Genomic DNA, 16,837 nt, shown 5'->3' with positions numbered 1-16,837 from the left:
TGTTCTGGATTTGCCTGTTTCCTCAGAGGTCCTTTAACGTGATCCTTTATTCCCTGTATTTCCTGTACACGGAGGTTAAGTCCAGAGGCTCGATGAGCAAGAGTTCTTCACCGGGGGCTGTCTTCCTCAGGTGGCCGCACATCACCCGGGCCCGCTGTCAGTAACACTCTGTAGGATCCCTCGATTAAGGTGGCACGTGCTGCGCAGCTCCTCTGGCCAGGGCACTGCTCCCTCTGCAGCTATGTGGTCTGCTCAGGGATGCTTAGGACCAGCCGAAACCCTCTTCCTGGTCAGCGTCCTCTGACGCAGTGCCTGTGCCAGTGAGCACACAGGAGGACGCAACTGGGGACTTCTGATTCTGTCTCCCCCTGCATCTGGTAGTTGGCCTGCTTTTATAAAGAGCTTTCCCTTTTCTCCCATGTCTGTGTGTGTATCATGATGGACTCACGGATTTTTTTGTATTCAGTGTATTACATAGTCATTCTTTTCAACGTTCAAATTGTCTCAAATTCGGTCACTATGAGCCTCTTCAAGCTGACTGCTGTGTCCTCTGACATGACTCTACAGTCTTTGACCGTTTCTTCCCTTTCCAGCCCAAGGTGGTGTCGCAGCTCACTTCGTACTTAACTTGCCCCAGAATGGAAATGGTAACCTTAGTGAAGACTAGTGTTAATAAATCAAGACCTGGGAACTCTCCACTTACCCTGGCGATCATTCTGGTCCGTACATATAGGTCAGCCTTGGTCTTTGTAACAGTGGCGCAGTGCTCCGACTGGAGGTGCCATAATGCATTTGACCAGTGTCCTGTGATGGAGATTTCTATTGTTCTACAGACAGTGTAGAGAATCCTTTGTTCTGCCAATGATGCTGCAGTAAATATCCCACCAACACGCACATGCGAGCTCAGCTGCAGGATGAATTCCTAGCAGTGGAAGTGCTGGGCCAAGGGGCATGGTGGATGGCCTCAATTCTGCCATTGCCCAGTTGCCCTTCAAAGAGAGCAGAGCCTTTGTGGTGCCCCGAAAACAGCGCCCAGTGCCGGCAGGAGTTCGGGACGGGTCAAAGGGGTGAATTCTCTCTCTGGTGAGCAGGCAGGTGCACTCTGCCCCAGCCTGTGGCGAGCCTGGACCCACCCTCACTGTGCCTCCTTGTCCCCTGCAGGTGTTCCACTACATGAGCCTTGCTATCCTGACCTTTTTTATGACGGAAGTTTCCTTAAAGATATTTGTCTTCCGCTTGGAGTTCTTTCATCACAAGTTTGAAATCCTGGACGCCGTTGTCGTGGTGGTTTCCTTCGTCCTCGACATGGTCCTCATCTTCCGGGAGCACGAGTTTGAGGCTCTTGGCCTGCTGATTCTGCTCCGGCTGTGGCGGGTGGCCCGGATCATCAACGGTATGTCCCCTGTGCTCTGGGGCGCTGAGGGCATGGGGGAGCGGGTGGCGCCTGGGATGGGCACAGAGGCCCGCGGCTGTGGTTTCCATTTCAGTCTCCCCCACCCAGCAGTCGAGAGGGCAGTGGAGTCCAACTTGGGGCCCACCGCCACTGCTATGGCTACAAACCGACAGCAGGCATGTGCTCTGGGAGAGGGATCTTCCTCCTCTCGGCCCAGTTTTCATGATCATTAGAAGATACTCAGGGAGAGGGTCAGACTAACGCTGACCAGGCCCTCCGCGTGCCGTTTCCAGAGAGCCTTTGTCTTTAATTGGGTGTTTCCTGGAAAGTGTGCCACCAAAACACAGGAGGGGCGCCGTCCCAAAGGGGTGCAGGTAGGCTGAGAAACGCTGGGCACTGGATCCGCCCTTCGAGAAAGCCGCAACACGGCCGGGCACAACAAGGCTCTGAGAACTGGAATCGTTTTCCACATTGACTAGTTTGACGCTTTGGGGGAAACAGCACCTAGTAACGTTTACGTCGCAAACTCTGGCTTCAGGGAACACACCTGAGGAAATCCTGCTTCACCATCTTTCAGGTAAAAATCCCATCCCTCGCACACACCCTGTTGGTGCAAGGAGCTTGTTTCTGAGAAGCCGTGTTTCTGCTGTGATTTTAGGCGGACACGGTGATCGCCAGCTGGTTAATTGTCCAGCTGCCAGTGGACTAGTCTTGGTTGCCTGTGTGTGAAGCTGCTGTGTCAGAATCCCCTTCCTTCAGTGCTGCTTTCAGTGGAGTCTGACGCAGAGGTCTGGGGTGGGGCCCAGCCCGCTCAGCCGCAGCGTGACCTGGCAGGCGAAGGGCCACGTCTGCTCGGATGAGGGGCTGTGACAGCTCTGCCTGTGGGCACTGCAGGCTCTCGTTGGCTTCAGGGGCCAGCTCCGATCTAGTGATTAAAATAAAGCCCACTAAGAACGTCCATTTGGGTTCTGTCAGAGGATATACAGGAAGCTTTTCAGATACTACTGAAGATGTGTATGCTCGTTGATGGTTTCGTTAATCGAAGAGAAAGATACTCTGTACAAAGACTATGCACAATTGAGGTAGAGAAACTATCATTGATCATAATTGACTCACGAGCCAGTTCTCACCCATTCCTCTCGCGCCACACCGCTGTGTGATTTGCTTCAGCAGAGGAAGCCAGAAGAATGAGATGTGTTCACTTTCTCAGTCTAAATGGGAGCAGGACGTGGAAGAATCGCTAGTGCCCCTTATCACCTTGCTGTAAGATTTAGCAGCATGACACAAAAGGGCTGAAAACGCAACACAAGGCTACACTGGATTCAGCGGGACAGCCAAGGTGGCCACGGCCTAGGGCCCGGTGCTCCCAGGCCTCCTGGCACCGTGTGTGGGTACCACCTCCAGACAGTTACTCTCACCTGGAAAGGGCGGAGTACTGCCAGTTGCAGCCTAGTGTTTTGAGGCCATGTCCTCACTGTGTGGGCATTTGTGAGCCATGAGATGAGGCCGATGACCCCTCCATCAGCCAAAATTTAGGTTTTTGCCTGACAACTGTGGGAGGCAGAAAGTTGGGAAAGTGACAGTCCCAACCCCAAGCTTGAGCATTTCCAGCTTTGCACTTCCGCGGCTTTTGTGCACACTCCTTAGCAGGAAAACTACTTAGCAGCAGAAATACTGTCACAAACAAGCTCTGTATTAAGGAGCTTAATGCTCCTCTGGTCAGTTTTTTTTTTTTTTTTGGCAAGGAAGATTGGCCCTCAGCTACCATCTGTTACCAACTTTCCTCTTTTTGCTGAGGAAGATTGGCCCTGAGCTACCATCTGTGTCAATCTTCCTCTATTTTGTATGTGGGATGCCACCACAGTGTGGCTTGATGAGCAGTGTGTAGATCTGCACCCAGAATCTGAACTGCAAACCTCAGGCCACCAAAGCAAAGTATGCGAACTTAACCACTATGCCACTGGGTCAGCTCCTGGATTATTTTTAAGGATTTCTCAGCCCATGCAAGCGGAAGAGAAATATTTTACAACTGAGTACTAAGTAGGTCAGAAATGAAAAACCTGACCCTCCTCGTTCCAACGCCTTTAAGCAATTACTGTTTCCTGTCACCACTCTTCCCACCTGTAGACATTTATAAGGAATGTGGATTTTTTTTCAAGTGGTTAAACTAGAAACCAGTATCATTGAGACCCTCAATTATTTTCCAGGGATCATTATCTCGGTTAAGACACGTTCAGAACGGCAGCTGTTAAGGCTGAAACAGATGAATATACAATTGGCCGCCAAGGTCCAACACCTGGAGTTCAGCTGCTCTGAGAAGGTAAGGAGGCTTCGGGGAGCGGGCCGTCCGTCTGCGGCTCTGCCTTCCGCAGGGGCGTCTCGCCGCCAGGTCTTTGCTTACGCGGCGCCCTGGGCTCCGTCTCCCGTCCTTCCAGACACAGCCTGCGCCGCCTCCCTCCCAGAGCTCTGGCAGGCGCCCCTCCTCGGAGTCCACTGGACCCCAGCTGCCTGCCAGTCTCCTTCCGAGGCTGACTCCACAGGGAGCGGAGCTTCCATTCAGCTGTCCCCCTGTGCCCGGGCTCACTGAAGGACTGTCACGTCCCCGGTGAGGCTCAGAAGGTAAAGCCGCTTATCTGTCTGCTTTTGTAATCACAGGAACAAGAAATTGAAAGACTGAACAAGCTCCTGCAACAGCACGGACTTCTTGGTGATGTGATCTAGACGGGGACGGGCCTGTGCCTGTGATGAGAAGGACACCAGCCGCTCCTGGGCTGCCTCGGGGAGAGGCTTGTTCGACGCCTTTGCCTCACTCCCGCCCGGCTTGGATTCCGGGGTTCCCGGTTTTCTGGAACGCTCTGTTCCTCCCTTGGTACGACCTTGAGCTCCCCCTCCCATTCCTGCCCCACACCGTGCCCAAAATGTACCAAACTGTCTTTCCTCATGCTGGACACTTTACTCTTGCCTGAAAATGAACAGAGCTGGACACTTACTAGTTGTATATAAAATTTAATCTCAGCGAATGTATAGTTCTCACGTTTGGCGTGTACATTGAGGAACCAGTGCATCTTTCACGTGAGCACACTAAAAGACAAAACAGGAAGCTACCTTAGCCACCAGCCCATTCTAGAAAACTCTTGCGTTTCCAAGCTGTTCTAAACAGCTCCTCTTATCACATTTTCCCCCAGGGAGTTGTTCTTGGGTACCCAGCCCCTCCTCTGCATCAAGCTTCTAGCTGGCTCCACCTCGTTCTGCCAAATGGCAACATTTTTCTCAATTACTGTACAATTAATGTATAAAATAAACTCTCTCCTTCCTTTGGGCCCTCCTACCATATTCTTTCCAGCTTCGACTGCTTGGAACTGCTCTGTGGCATCCCACACCAGCCCACCAGTCAGAGAGCTAGCTAGCTACAGTGCCTGGTACAGAAACGGCAATTAGACCCAAGACTCCACTATAATTACTGTGACATTTGGGGGAAGAGCCCCTCGTGAGGCCTGGTACTCGCAAAATTTTAACAATATTTTGCTATTTTTGTATTCAACGGGACCTGAAAAGAAAACCTGAACTAAAAACAGTGAATATTTTTACAATAACACCTTAAAGCAGGGGGTGAATAAACTGGATAACCCTCTGCGCCCGAGCTGCATCAAGGGCTGTCTGCTTTACTGACTTCCCAAAGGCACAACTTGCCTCCAAACATGATCTATGTGTTGAGAGGACGGGAAATGACCACGACCAGGTGGTGCCCCACTCTGAAGTCAAACCAAGTAGACCAAGATTTCCAAAAGGAAAAAAAGGAGGGAAGTGGGTGGAGACAGGAGGTGTGTTGGTTTGGGGGCGACCTCGAGGGTTGGAAATACAATAAAAAGGGGTGCCTCTGAGAGAGCCAGGGCCCCACACGCACTCTAGTCCAGCAGTGTGGTGCGGTTTCCTTAATTAACGACTTACGTCAAACAAACGGGAAGAAGAAATTGAAGGGCAGCTTGGCATTGATGGTTGGCTGGGCCCTGAAGCCTGCCTCTGCAGGTGCAGACACGTCCACAAAAGTCACCGCAGTGGAAATGAGAACCGTCCTCTCACTTCCTGAGCTGGTCTGAAAGGAAGCATGATGTGAGCCCTGCCCTCCAGCGTCGCCAGGATAACCAAGATGGCACAGCTTTCACTCCCCTCCCCCGACCACAGCGCTCACAAGTCTGACAGGTCCAGCCGTGAACTCGGAGGAGGGACACGGCTTTACTCAGGTTGTCCTGACACATCAATGTCAACCACGGCCCCACTTTCACAAGAATTTTAAAGGTCAAATCTAAACAAGAAGGCTAATATGAATAAAGCCATTATCAGTGGGGTTTCTCTAAGTAAAAGATAATGACTGTTAAATTGTTTTAAGAATCCAGATTGTTTAAATTTTAATTATGATCTTTTTCACAAAATAATAAATGCCGCCTATCACACAAGTTTTGTCTGGCCTTGTGTCGTAACCTCTCCGCTCATGGTCGGGCCCACCTCAGGAAACGCGGATGCAATCAGACGAGCGGTCACGTTCACGATTCTAGCCTGTGGGTTCAGCAAGGAGCCGTACTTAGTCCACTCCACCTCCACAGCCAAAGCCACCGGGAGCTGGCAGGCATCCTGCACAACAAAGGCCATTAATCAGCCTGAGTATTACACAACCTCAAGTCAGACTTAATCTGCAGTTCAGAGATTTAATTATAAAACGTTTCACATATTACAAAATGTTCTGAACAAGAGAATGAACAGACTCTAGAAGTTCAGATAAAAACAGCTGAGAGAAAGCACATATTTTAAAGTACTCAATGCTCCAAAAATATTTTAATGCCTGAAGCGTCATTTTTCCACTCCCGCCTATTTCTGAAGAGGCAGCATTACCTGGGAGCTGTGGTAATGCCAAGGCCCCGCTGTGGCCCCTTCGGGGCCCTGGCCGCACTAAGTCATCTCCCTGTTTAATCGCCCTCAGACACTTCGGGAGGAAACTGGCATGGGGCAGGGAGAGAGAAAATGGTAGTATTAACAGACAGAAATTAAACCTGACTGCAAATCATATGAAATGCTCTTAGAGGAAATTTAAGTGCTTTCTTTTCATTTATCCGATTTCATCAGTTGGCAATGAAGATGTTACACTGGGGTATACAACATAAGTTGTCAAAGATACTAACAACTCTCCCTCTGACCCGTGAGCAATGGCGCCACAATGGAGCTGCCTGCATCCGGGCTAGATGCCGTGGGAGCTGAGTCTGAGGCCTCTGCCCCAGGACTTTGCTCGGTCGGCTCCAAGGAAAAGTGGGCGAGCGGGCCTTCGAGAGCTCTTTCCTGCCCTTAGAGGCTCTGCAGTCGGCAAATGCTGAGTGGTGAGGCTGCGTGAGGAGCAGATGAGATTCCACTGTAGGGCTCTACTTCTCTGTGAGACAAATCTTTGCACAATGAAAAGTTTTTAAAAATACGTCTCTTGGGGGCATGAAAAGCTAGCAGGCCTGCTACATTGGTTACCTGCCAAAAAGGCACTGGTGGAGTTCCCTGGCTTGGAACTGCCTCTGAAGAAGTGTGCAGGCTGGAAACTCCTTGAGAACATCCTGTCATTAGGAGAAGACGCACAGGTGGCTGGTGCCCACTTCTACCCACAAGGTTAGCACAAACCCGCTCCAGGCCTCAGAGCTCCCCGCACCGGCACAGACCCTGGCGATGCTAATGTCCGCACTTCTGCCTCTCCTCCCAGCCAATGCTCTCTCCTCTGAGGGGGAGTAATAACTGGATGTCTTCACCCATCTCCGAGAAGCCAGAAGCAATCTGCCCGGTTCACTGAGGCAGCAGAGCTGAGCCAAGACTCAGCAGCCGACCAGCAGGGGCTGAGTCATCACACCGCGGGCCTCTGCTGGGGACTGGTGGGGAGGGCGGAGCAGAGCTGCGAGCAGTCCTCAGCCCCTGGGTCCCCGTGCTATAAATATGCTAAGCAGATAATGAGACGCCTGAAGAAACTGTGACAAGAAAAAGCTGGGCAATTAATGGATAAGATGGAGAGCACGCCTCCGCTGATGGGGACCGGCTCACACTCCGGCTGAGACAAAAGAAAAAGGTGGGCAGAAGAGTCACATGTGATCAGGAATCTATTTGTAGGCTGTCAACTTCCATTAAACTCTTTGGGGAACTTTGGAATTGAAAGCTTTCACATACGGGCTGCCTGTAGAGACCTGGGAACAATGGATGGGACAGCTACGTGGACTGGATGATGTCCCCATCTTCTGAGACAGTACTCACAGTCATCTACCATACCGATGTCTAGAGAAGGTCTCGTGCAACCCAACAATGACGGCAGGAGTAGTCAGGACGGTGGTCAGCAGTTCCTATTTCTGGAGTGACCACTAGGTACCCCAAATGTTACCCCATTTAACCTTCTCAGCAAATCCATGAGGTCGGTACTATGACTGTCACTCCCAAAGGCTCGAATCCACAAAATTGCTGGCCAAAGGCCAGAGTGCCAATGAGGGGCTGCATCAGTATTCGAGATCCAGGCTCCCCTGACAACAAAGCCCAAGCTCCTACCAGCCACCCACCTCCTCACCAGGGAGCTCCCCCAGCTGCCTGTCTCCCCCAGGGGAGGAAGAGCAGGTGGAAGCAGGAGAGACTGCAAGCCTGTGGCCTTCAACTCTCCCCCATTACCTTCACGTGGGATGCCTGGGTGACAAAGTGGACAGGCACCCAGTCCAGCACATCCTGGGCCTGGGAATTTCCAAAAGGGGCCACATAATCTGGGAAGCCCTGGCCCTTCAGCAGGCTCTTCACCTTCTGCACCACAAGCTGACATGTGACAGCTCCAGTCAGCCTTTGGGGAAGGAAAAAGAGGTCAACTGATTGAGGCTACTGTTCACACCTGCTGTTTTTACAGACCTCAACAACGCACATGCTCTCCCCAGTTTATCTTCTCATTCTTGAAAGGGGGATTTGACAGAAGCCAAAGTGTCTCTAACTTTGCAAAATCTTGGTTGGCAAGAGAGTTGAATCCAGAACAATGTTTCCCAAACTGTGTTCCATTGAGAGGTTCTGTACAAGAAGGGTTTCATGGCCCAAAGTTCAGGAAACACTGCATAGCCATGTCCCTCCTGAGGCACACTGGCATAGTCAAGGCTCTGACAAGTCCTACAGTAAGGAATCACGTTTTTAACTTTAACTCAGCATTTCCCAAACACATTAGACCACAGACCTATCCTTACTGACATCTTGTGGAAATGTATGCCATGGAACCCCTTTGAGAAATGCTGGTCTAAAGTGATCAGAACTAATAATGTAAATGGTGAATATTGGTCTAACCAAAATAATGATATAATTACCCTGGGGAGATGTACGGACGGGAAGTGAAGTGGGTGATGGGGTAGGAGACGGAAGGGGAAAGAGCCAAATCTTCAATAGTGGGAACTCAATAATTCATAAAACCAAAAAATCAAGAATCAGCATGCAGGTTACTTAAAGATTTGGGGGTAAATTTCCAAACAATCAGCTACAAGAGCTGAAAGTGGTTGCCTGGGGGGCCGCGGGGCGGGGGGCGGGGAGGGGGTGGAAATGAGAGCAAGAATCGCTGTCTTTGTATCAAGCCTGCAGAGCTGTCTGACCTTTGACATGTGTTCACGTTTGATGATAAAAAGGTAACTGAGAAACACAGATCACATTCGGGCCCCTCGCTGGGGCCGCTGTGCTGCATCTATTAAAATTCAGAAACACAGGAAGGACTTTCAGGGAAAACACTTTTGCTGTGAACTCAAGCGCTATGAAACCTTAAAACATCCAGAGCCTTGAGATTTTTACTCTGCCATATTTGATAAGGAAAATGATTATAATAGTTTTCTTTTGAATAATGACAAATAGTTTATGGTTATGAGAATTAAAATTAGAAAATGAGAAAACCGCACCATTATAAAGTATTCTCACTATTGCTACTATTCATTACTAACGGTAACACGGTGATTGTGGCTTTCATATGCTCTCGCCAGCGGACGCCAAGGTCTGACTAAGATGGGGAAGGTAAGAATGCTTGTGTTCTGATCAACACAAATGAGTTCAAGTAGAAACAAGTTACTCTCTGACCTTAGTTTACAGCCAGACTGCATATTGTAACCAAATAATACCGGGGCTCGGACCCCCTCTATCGCTAAGCAGTCTTGCTCAGCTGTGCTGCGAAGGATAGTAAACTGTCCATGTCTGTTCGTGGTCTGAATAATCCCGGACATTCACAGGAAGTTAAGGGACAATCACCCAGTACTAACGCAGCCTGATTCTCAGGACACAGTGTCTCATGTGTGACATGAAACATCCCTTTACAAACAGCCCTTCTCTGGGCCTCTGGGATTTTGACAGTTATTTCCCAGGAGAGGGCAAAAAGCAGTTATAACTATTTGCCTTGGTTAGTAGATCCTAAGAAGGAAAGTACTCAGAAACTGGCCCTTCAAAATTAATTCCAAGTTTTCAAAACCATGCAATTTGTTTAAGAGTCTCTGTTTAAGAGTGAAATTAAATACATCTAAATGTCCTAAGATTTTCCTTATACAACACTGACATTCTTCTGGGCCATGCTGTTTCACCCCAACCGCCAGTCTCCACACAGTCCCGCCTGCTGTGCAGCCAGACCCACCACATGGCGGACGCTCTGGCGGAGACTGGCCGCTCCAGCCCACAGGACCCTCAGCCATAAAGAGAAGGACGGCCCATGCCCACGGACAGGGAAGGCAACCTCCTTGACAGAACCAAAAAGGATATCCCTTCCGAGGCCGAAATCCAGCAGCTAACGGGAGCCCCGCAACATAACCAGGGTTTCCACTGAGAAGGACTGGCTTGGTATTTTGCTGGAAGACAATAGAGAAATGCTCCCAAATAATTCTCATTTGAATAAGGAAATGGCAGGGTAAAATGAAATACTTTTCATAATAAAATCTGGGATTGCCAACCAATAAAAGAATATAGTCAGAACTATAAATCTATCTGCTGAGTGTGGGAGCGCATCATGCGGTCAAAGGACAAGCTCATGTGGAAGAGCAGCTTATCACGAATGGAAGAGAGACAAGGACCCTCCTGGCTTCTTTACCAGCTCCACAGGCACCAGGCAAGCCCTTTGTCAGCACAAAGGGTTAGATGTGGTAACAGTTCTAAATCGAAATTTTTTTTTCACTTAGAAGTTATGATTTCTTTTTACTTGGCAATTAAATACTTGTACATAAGTGATGAAACTTACCTGAATAAAACGAATTTCAAACTTTTGCTGGAATGGAACCACTGCACTGCTGACTGTCCCCAGGAGGAGAGAGACAGCAGCCTTGGTTACATCACCTGCGTCTGTATATGTGAGGCTGTACTGGACCTACAAACAGAGCGACACTCCCAATCATCCGTTCCCATGACATTCCTGTAGCCGCACTAATAACTCAAATACCCATCTTCCCCTTGTGGGAGCTTCTCTTTCCTGCCCAGTCAGATGACTGAGGGGTGATCTCGGCATCACCCCGCAGCTGACAGACAGGGTCATTTTAGCCTCTCTGTACCCAATTACCAAGTTCCAAATCGGCTGGTCTGAGCAGACTGTAATCAGTCTATCTCTGCTAAGGAAACGTGTAAAAATCAAACAACAGCAACAATAACCAATTTTGGTGTATTCTTGTAAGTCACTGGGTTTGTGGAGAAAAATCACACGATCACTTCAGAGACAAGTAAAGAAGCGTCCTCTGCTGAGACAGCACAGAGGCAAGCAGGAGGCCAAGGCAAGGCAGGCCACACCACAGGATGGGCCAGAGCCTGTGGAGGGTGTCCAGGGCCCCTCAGGACCACAGAGCTGGAGTCTGCCAAACAGATGTAGCTTTCACAGCCAAACTGGGCACCTACCTCAAGAACCACGTTAGAGCAGATCCTTATATCCCCAACCTCGGCAAGAGCCTGCTTCAACACGGCAGTGTCTTCCCGTCGGGTGAGCGTCTTATTTAGAGACTGAATGACGACAGACTGAACAGTGATGGGGACCTGCAAGGTAAAGAAGTCCTGGATCACTAAAGACACACTACAACAGAGGTGACCAGGTTAAATAATGAAACATTTGAAACAAACCTCCACTGATACACTGCCAAGTAGGGAAAAACACATGCTAGAGAACGTGCCCGCTCTAATTCCACATTTACAAAAACACAGGTATTTATATGTAGATACACATATCCACTCACATAGAAAATGCTTGAGAAGGGTCTCAACAAAACTTTAAAAGTGGCTACCTCTGAAAACATATGTTCACACAAAAACTTGTACACAAATAATCATAGCAGCATTCTAGCAGCCAAAAACCGAAAACAACCTAAATGTTCATCAACTGATGAATGGATAAATAAAATATGGCATATCCACACAAAAGATTATTACTCATCCACAAAAAGGAATGAAGCACTGACACCTGCTACAACATAAATCAATCTTGAAAACATGCTAAGCGAAGAAGCCAGACACAAAAGGTCACATATTATATGATTCCATTTATAGGAAATGTCCAGAATAAGCAAATCCATAGAGACAGAAAATAAAACTGGTGGTTGCCAGGGGCTGGGGGAGGGTTGGGGAAGAATGAGGAGTGACGCTGATGAGCACAGGCTTTCTTTTTGAGGTGATGGAAACGTTCTGGAATTAGATACTGACAACTGCACAACCCTGTGAATACACTAAAAACCACACAACTGTGCACTTTATAATGAGTTTTATGGTATGTGAATTATGTCACACACACAGTACTCCATCACACCATCAAACGTATACTCTCACTGCTACAGCACAGCTCCTACTGACAAATCACCAGCTCTGTACTCACACATGCGCATTCTCCACACAGTCCCAGCGCACAACCTCCCTGAATATCCACCTGACCCAACTGATACACACACACACACATACACACAGAGTGGTTATCTACGGGTCTGGCTGGTGGGATTATGGGTAAGAGAAAACAAGAGACAGACAAATCTTTTAAGCAGTATCGGGAAGCCCTGGTTAGCCCAATGCCATTAAAGGACATTTTTCATTTGTGGCCATTGCCAGCAGAGTGACGAAGCAGCAAGCAATCCTTTAAATGTCTCAAATCTCTAGATAGCTGGGCCTCTTCGTACTGTGTGACGAATCTGACGTTTGCTCTAAATGTCAGCTCTTAGAAACCACTGTTTAGGAAGAAGCCTAACTTGTATCTAGTTGTTTATATTGCTTTGAACTTTGCCCTCAATCATGTACCATGCTGTTTATAATTCAAAATCACCAAGAATTTAAGCTGTCTTTTTATAAATAAATAAGTAGTCCTTATGTGTCTGCTCCCATGACCAAGATGACCTTCAACTGTCCTCATGAGTCAAACCTCTCACATAAGAATGTGACACGGTTCAGAAGCAAAGATGAGCCGTCCTGTGAGAGCGGCAGAAGGGCAAAACCAACCGCAATGCCCTCTGCACCAGTCGCACCTGTGGGCTGAAGAGTCACGCAGGGAGTCCCATCTCCGAGTTAATTAGCTCTTGTTTAAGCAGCAAAAGACGACCCTGGCTTCCTTTATCTGAACATACTGACCCCAGACTCGGCAGTGATACTGGGTTCCACGAAAGTGCACACCCTTCCATACCCAGCCTCTGACGGAGCCGCTCCCATGGCGTGTGGGTGTGGTTGGCAGAAACCAGAGGGTCAGTCTAAACAAGCAGTGGAAAGATGGACAGACGAGTGTAAATGGCAAGAGCTGCACTAGTCTATCAGGCTCCACTGGAACAGCCACAGGAATGAAAATGGTAGGGCTGTTCTGGTTTCCTGACTGTCCTACTCAATCATAGCCCAGCCCCAAATGCCCACGGGCAAAGAGCTAAAGCATAATTACCAAGGAACTATGGGGCCATCACAGTCTGTCACTGAAGGTTCGACAGGTAGTGACAGAGATCCCAGGCGATCGTAGCGGGCTGCACTGACTGAGGACACTGGACGCACTGTTTTACTTCTGATCCTCTAACAGACCCTGGAAGCTGTTTTTAAAAGTTTAAATCTCTCATTAGTTCATATGTTTGCCCTTTAGAGCACAAACTTTGGTGTCACACAGGTCTGAGTGGAAGCCCCAGTCTGCCTCCTCCTGACGGCTGGCCACAGCATACCACGAGAGAATGTGTGTGAAGCTTCTAACTCTGGGCCTGGCACAGCAGAGCTAGTCCAGTGTCGTGGTTGAGAATAAGGTCTCTGGGGCCAGAGGGCCTGGATTCCTGTCCCAGCTCTGCCACTTGCCCGCTCTGCAGCCTTGGGCAAGCGAATTCATCTCTCTGTGACTCAGGCGCCAGAGAGCGACAACACCAGGACCTGCCTCCTGGATCACTGAGACGACTGAAGGACGTCAGACAGGTACAGCACTTGGAAGAGCGCTTGGCGCATAGTGCGTGCCTCTCAGTGACAGCCCGCTACTTCTCAGAATAGGTATTCCCTAATTATTTGAGCCAATCCCTAGACATTCATTTGCTGAACACATAACCCACTGAGCGCCCTGCACGCATTAGGCACCACCCTAGTACTAAGGATACGTCGTGGACAGGGCCACTGCCCGCCCCGCACGGTCCCAGCTTTAAATGGTAGAATCAAAGCCCTTTCTGGTGGCTAGAGGTGTTTCAGAGCTAGTCTACTACATGACTTTCAAACTGGGTTCCCAGGAACCATAGGGTTCCTCGGAGGAACCAAACAGGAGGGAGACGAGGGCACCGGGCAGGTGGAGGGCTTCTGGCCTCGGGTTCAATCCAGGTTACACGCTAGGGAGAGTTCTGCTTGACATCTCACTTCAAGAAGCTCTACAACTAAAACAAGTTTGAAAACACCTTCACAGATGAGGAAACCCTGAAGTCCAAAGGGACACAACTACTTCCCTTTGAATGACTACCTCAAACACACGTTTGTGTCCAGAAACTTCATGAAACCAATCACTGTGGGCGTCACTGTCCCCAGTGCTGAGTGCTTCCTGTGTGCCCAGTGCTACGCCAAGCTCCTCGTGTGCATTCTCCCACTCGAGCCTCACATCAGGCCTCTGGGGCACTCACCATCTGCTTGACCATCAGGGAGACTGAGGCACGTGTTATATGAGAAAATAATGGCAAAGCTGAGTTGTGAACCAAGACAGACCGATCCAAGGCTCTGGGAGACTATGACAAGGCCATCGCCTTGGGCCTCTTTGGGGACTGTATTCACAGAAAGGCATAGGGTGCAGACTCAAGAATAAGGGGCAGATCCACGTTCCTTCTCTCTGACGTATCCACAAAGAGATGATGGCCTCCTGACCACAGCCGGACAGAGCCCCTGGGCTGGGGGCGAGAAGGCTTTGAACAGAACCCCCCTGCCACCCAACCCTGGAAGCGACACTGAGAGTGCTCCCCTCGTACACAGGCGCCCACTCTCTGGGCACGACGTTCACCTCGTGTGCACTGGGCAGACAGCGTCCTGGGAGCCAGCCAGCCCTCCTGCCCAGAGATGCCCTGAAAGCACAGAGGCCAGTCGCACCCGCTGTCAGTCAAGACAGCTATGCCAGTAAACACGAAAACGTGTGGAACTACAAAACTGAGGGAATTTGAAAATCTGGCCCTTTTGTGACTACAAAAACATCATCTACTAAGGTGCTTCCCTATTTCATTTCTGCTTGCTTGCTTTTCGGCAAATGTTTTTGTTATTGGCAGTAAGGTACCTTCTGATCATAAGTGTATTCATTTCAAAGGGGTCAGAAATAGGACAGTGTGTTACAAACTTTCCACAAGAAATACTCTTACCTCTGTCTTTGAATTCGGCACCTAGACAAAACAAAAACAAAAACAAATTTTGTTAAGTACATCAAAAAGAAGCATTTTCATTGCTTTCTCAGACCGAGGCTTAAAGGACAATTTCATCTACTTCATAGGCATAGTCTTCACAAAGAGGAAAACAGAATATCCTTAATCAAGACTTGCCATGCACATATTTCTATCTATGTGACAATCAAAGAGGTAACTTTACATTTCTCTTCTAGACGCATTTCCTTCAGACTGGAACCTTAACAGAGCTGGTCTCAGGAAGCCTCGGTGCTCAGTGTCATCACTCCGTATTTTCCACACGGACATCAGTGACACAGCACGTGGGGAAGACATGGCCCCCATCCTCCAGGGCACTCGTGCTGTGCCTGTCCTCACCAGAAGGACACTATTGCTTGCCCAGGCGATTTCCACAGCCTAAGTGGTCTTCCTGCCTCCAGCCCCAGCCCCCTTGACGCCATGCTCCTGCCTCCCTGACACTGCCAGAGCTCTGTCTGAAGGGCTGGACCTCCCTGCATTTCCCATCCCCATCTCCCTCAACCTCACTTCTCTCATCACAACACACCCTATCAGGTCAGTGGGAGCTTTGGGGAGGGAGACAAGTAGACATGTTTGGGGAGGCCTGTGCTGAAAGAGAACTGCGCCTGCGGGCCCGAGGGACGACCTCCAGGACAACTGCGAGAAGTCAGACCAACTGGGAGAATTCACAGGCCGACACGGCTGATTTATGAGAAGAGAGGGAGAGGAAAAGGGAGCAGAGAGGAAAAGGTTAAACTTGGTCCTGAAAATTGAAGCTCAGAGGAATACTGGTGCCACGGACCACCCTGCCCCATGCTCCCCACTCCAAAAATAAAGGAAATCAGGAGGGGGGCTTTCACAATAACATGGTTTTTAATGACTGAAAAAGTCTTCTCCCTTTGTGACCCTCCATGTCATCCACCAAGTGGGCCAGTGGGCTGGCTCATTTATTCAGTTCAGGCTTCAGCCACTGCAACCAGAGGGAGGGGGCCTCTCCACACCGCCGCCTCGCCTCCCTTCTCCAGCGATCCTAGTTCCTGTCCTTTCCTGGGCGCCTGTTTCACCTCCAGCCAGAAAGGGGACTTTCTATTCTTTTCTGGTCAGTTTCTCAGAGAGGCATATTTCTGGTGTGAATATGATTATTTCTGTCACAGACATTAAGATGTTTTTCTAATTTCTAAAGTTTTTGGTTATTAAATAGTTTGTTTTCAGGAGACAGACATTATTGGTTACCATGAAAATGAATGAAAGCAAAATATGAACTAACTACATAAAAATAAAAATTATTTTAAGTGATTATTTCAATAGCTTTGGTATCAGTATACCAAAGAACTGGAGAAGAAAAATTTAAATTTGTGCATCAATCACGTACTGAAATTATTCTATACTCATCATATTTTTAAAAGGTACAAAGAACAGAAACAAGCCTAGCAAATCAGTTTCACTTCAAAATAATTCTTACCCTCAAAATTTTGGGGCTGCTGTAATAAGCCATGCTCAGGGCCTCAATTTCTTCACACTGTTCCAAATTTATCCTTCTGGTGCACTTAACAGCTTGGTTAACCAGAAATGCTGGAAATCATAACATTCCCAAGGAAAAAAAACAATAACAAAGAGA

General features: G+C 48.9%; 2 protein-coding genes across 11 annotated transcripts in view; one reads left to right on the top strand and one right to left on the bottom strand.

The window, feature by feature from the left end:
- HVCN1 (hydrogen voltage gated channel 1) overlaps positions 1-4,713 on the top strand; it is a 33,470-nt gene extending 28,757 nt beyond the window's left edge. For all 3 annotated transcript variants that reach the window (XM_046640207.1, XM_046640209.1, XM_046640208.1), the window contains 3 exons: positions 1,162-1,393; positions 3,601-3,713; positions 4,049-4,713. In XM_046640207.1, coding sequence (XP_046496163.1) covers positions 1,162-1,393; positions 3,601-3,713; positions 4,049-4,114 — 411 coding nt within the window. In that variant the 3' untranslated portion in view covers positions 4,115-4,713. The remainder of the gene's footprint in view (positions 1-1,161; positions 1,394-3,600; positions 3,714-4,048) is intronic.
- Positions 4,389-16,837, bottom strand: part of TCTN1 (tectonic family member 1) — a 27,701-nt gene continuing 15,252 nt past the window's right edge. The window contains exons 6-16 of one of the 8 annotated variants that reach the window (XR_006885340.1): positions 16,682-16,791; positions 15,184-15,204; positions 11,270-11,404; positions 10,626-10,751; positions 10,154-10,239; positions 9,485-9,625; positions 8,066-8,228; positions 6,899-6,981; positions 6,281-6,384; positions 5,897-6,022; positions 5,350-5,486 (exon numbers count right to left, since the gene is read on the bottom strand). Coding sequence is in view for 5 of the 8 variants with exons in the window: in XM_046640201.1 (XP_046496157.1) it covers positions 5,343-5,486; positions 5,897-6,022; positions 8,066-8,228; positions 9,485-9,625; positions 10,154-10,239; positions 10,626-10,751; positions 11,270-11,404; positions 15,184-15,204; positions 16,682-16,791 (1,052 nt within the window). In the remaining 3 variants the exon portion in view is untranslated. The other 7 variants (XM_046640201.1, XR_006885341.1, XM_046640206.1 and 4 more) reach the window with 7 other exon arrangements.

This window comes from Equus quagga, chromosome 15, assembly GCF_021613505.1.
Source record: "Equus quagga isolate Etosha38 chromosome 15, UCLA_HA_Equagga_1.0, whole genome shotgun sequence".
Classification (NCBI taxonomy): Eukaryota; Metazoa; Chordata; class Mammalia; order Perissodactyla; family Equidae; genus Equus; species Equus quagga.
Note: the sequence above shows the minus strand (reverse complement) of the source record. Positions and strands in the feature narration are given on the sequence as shown.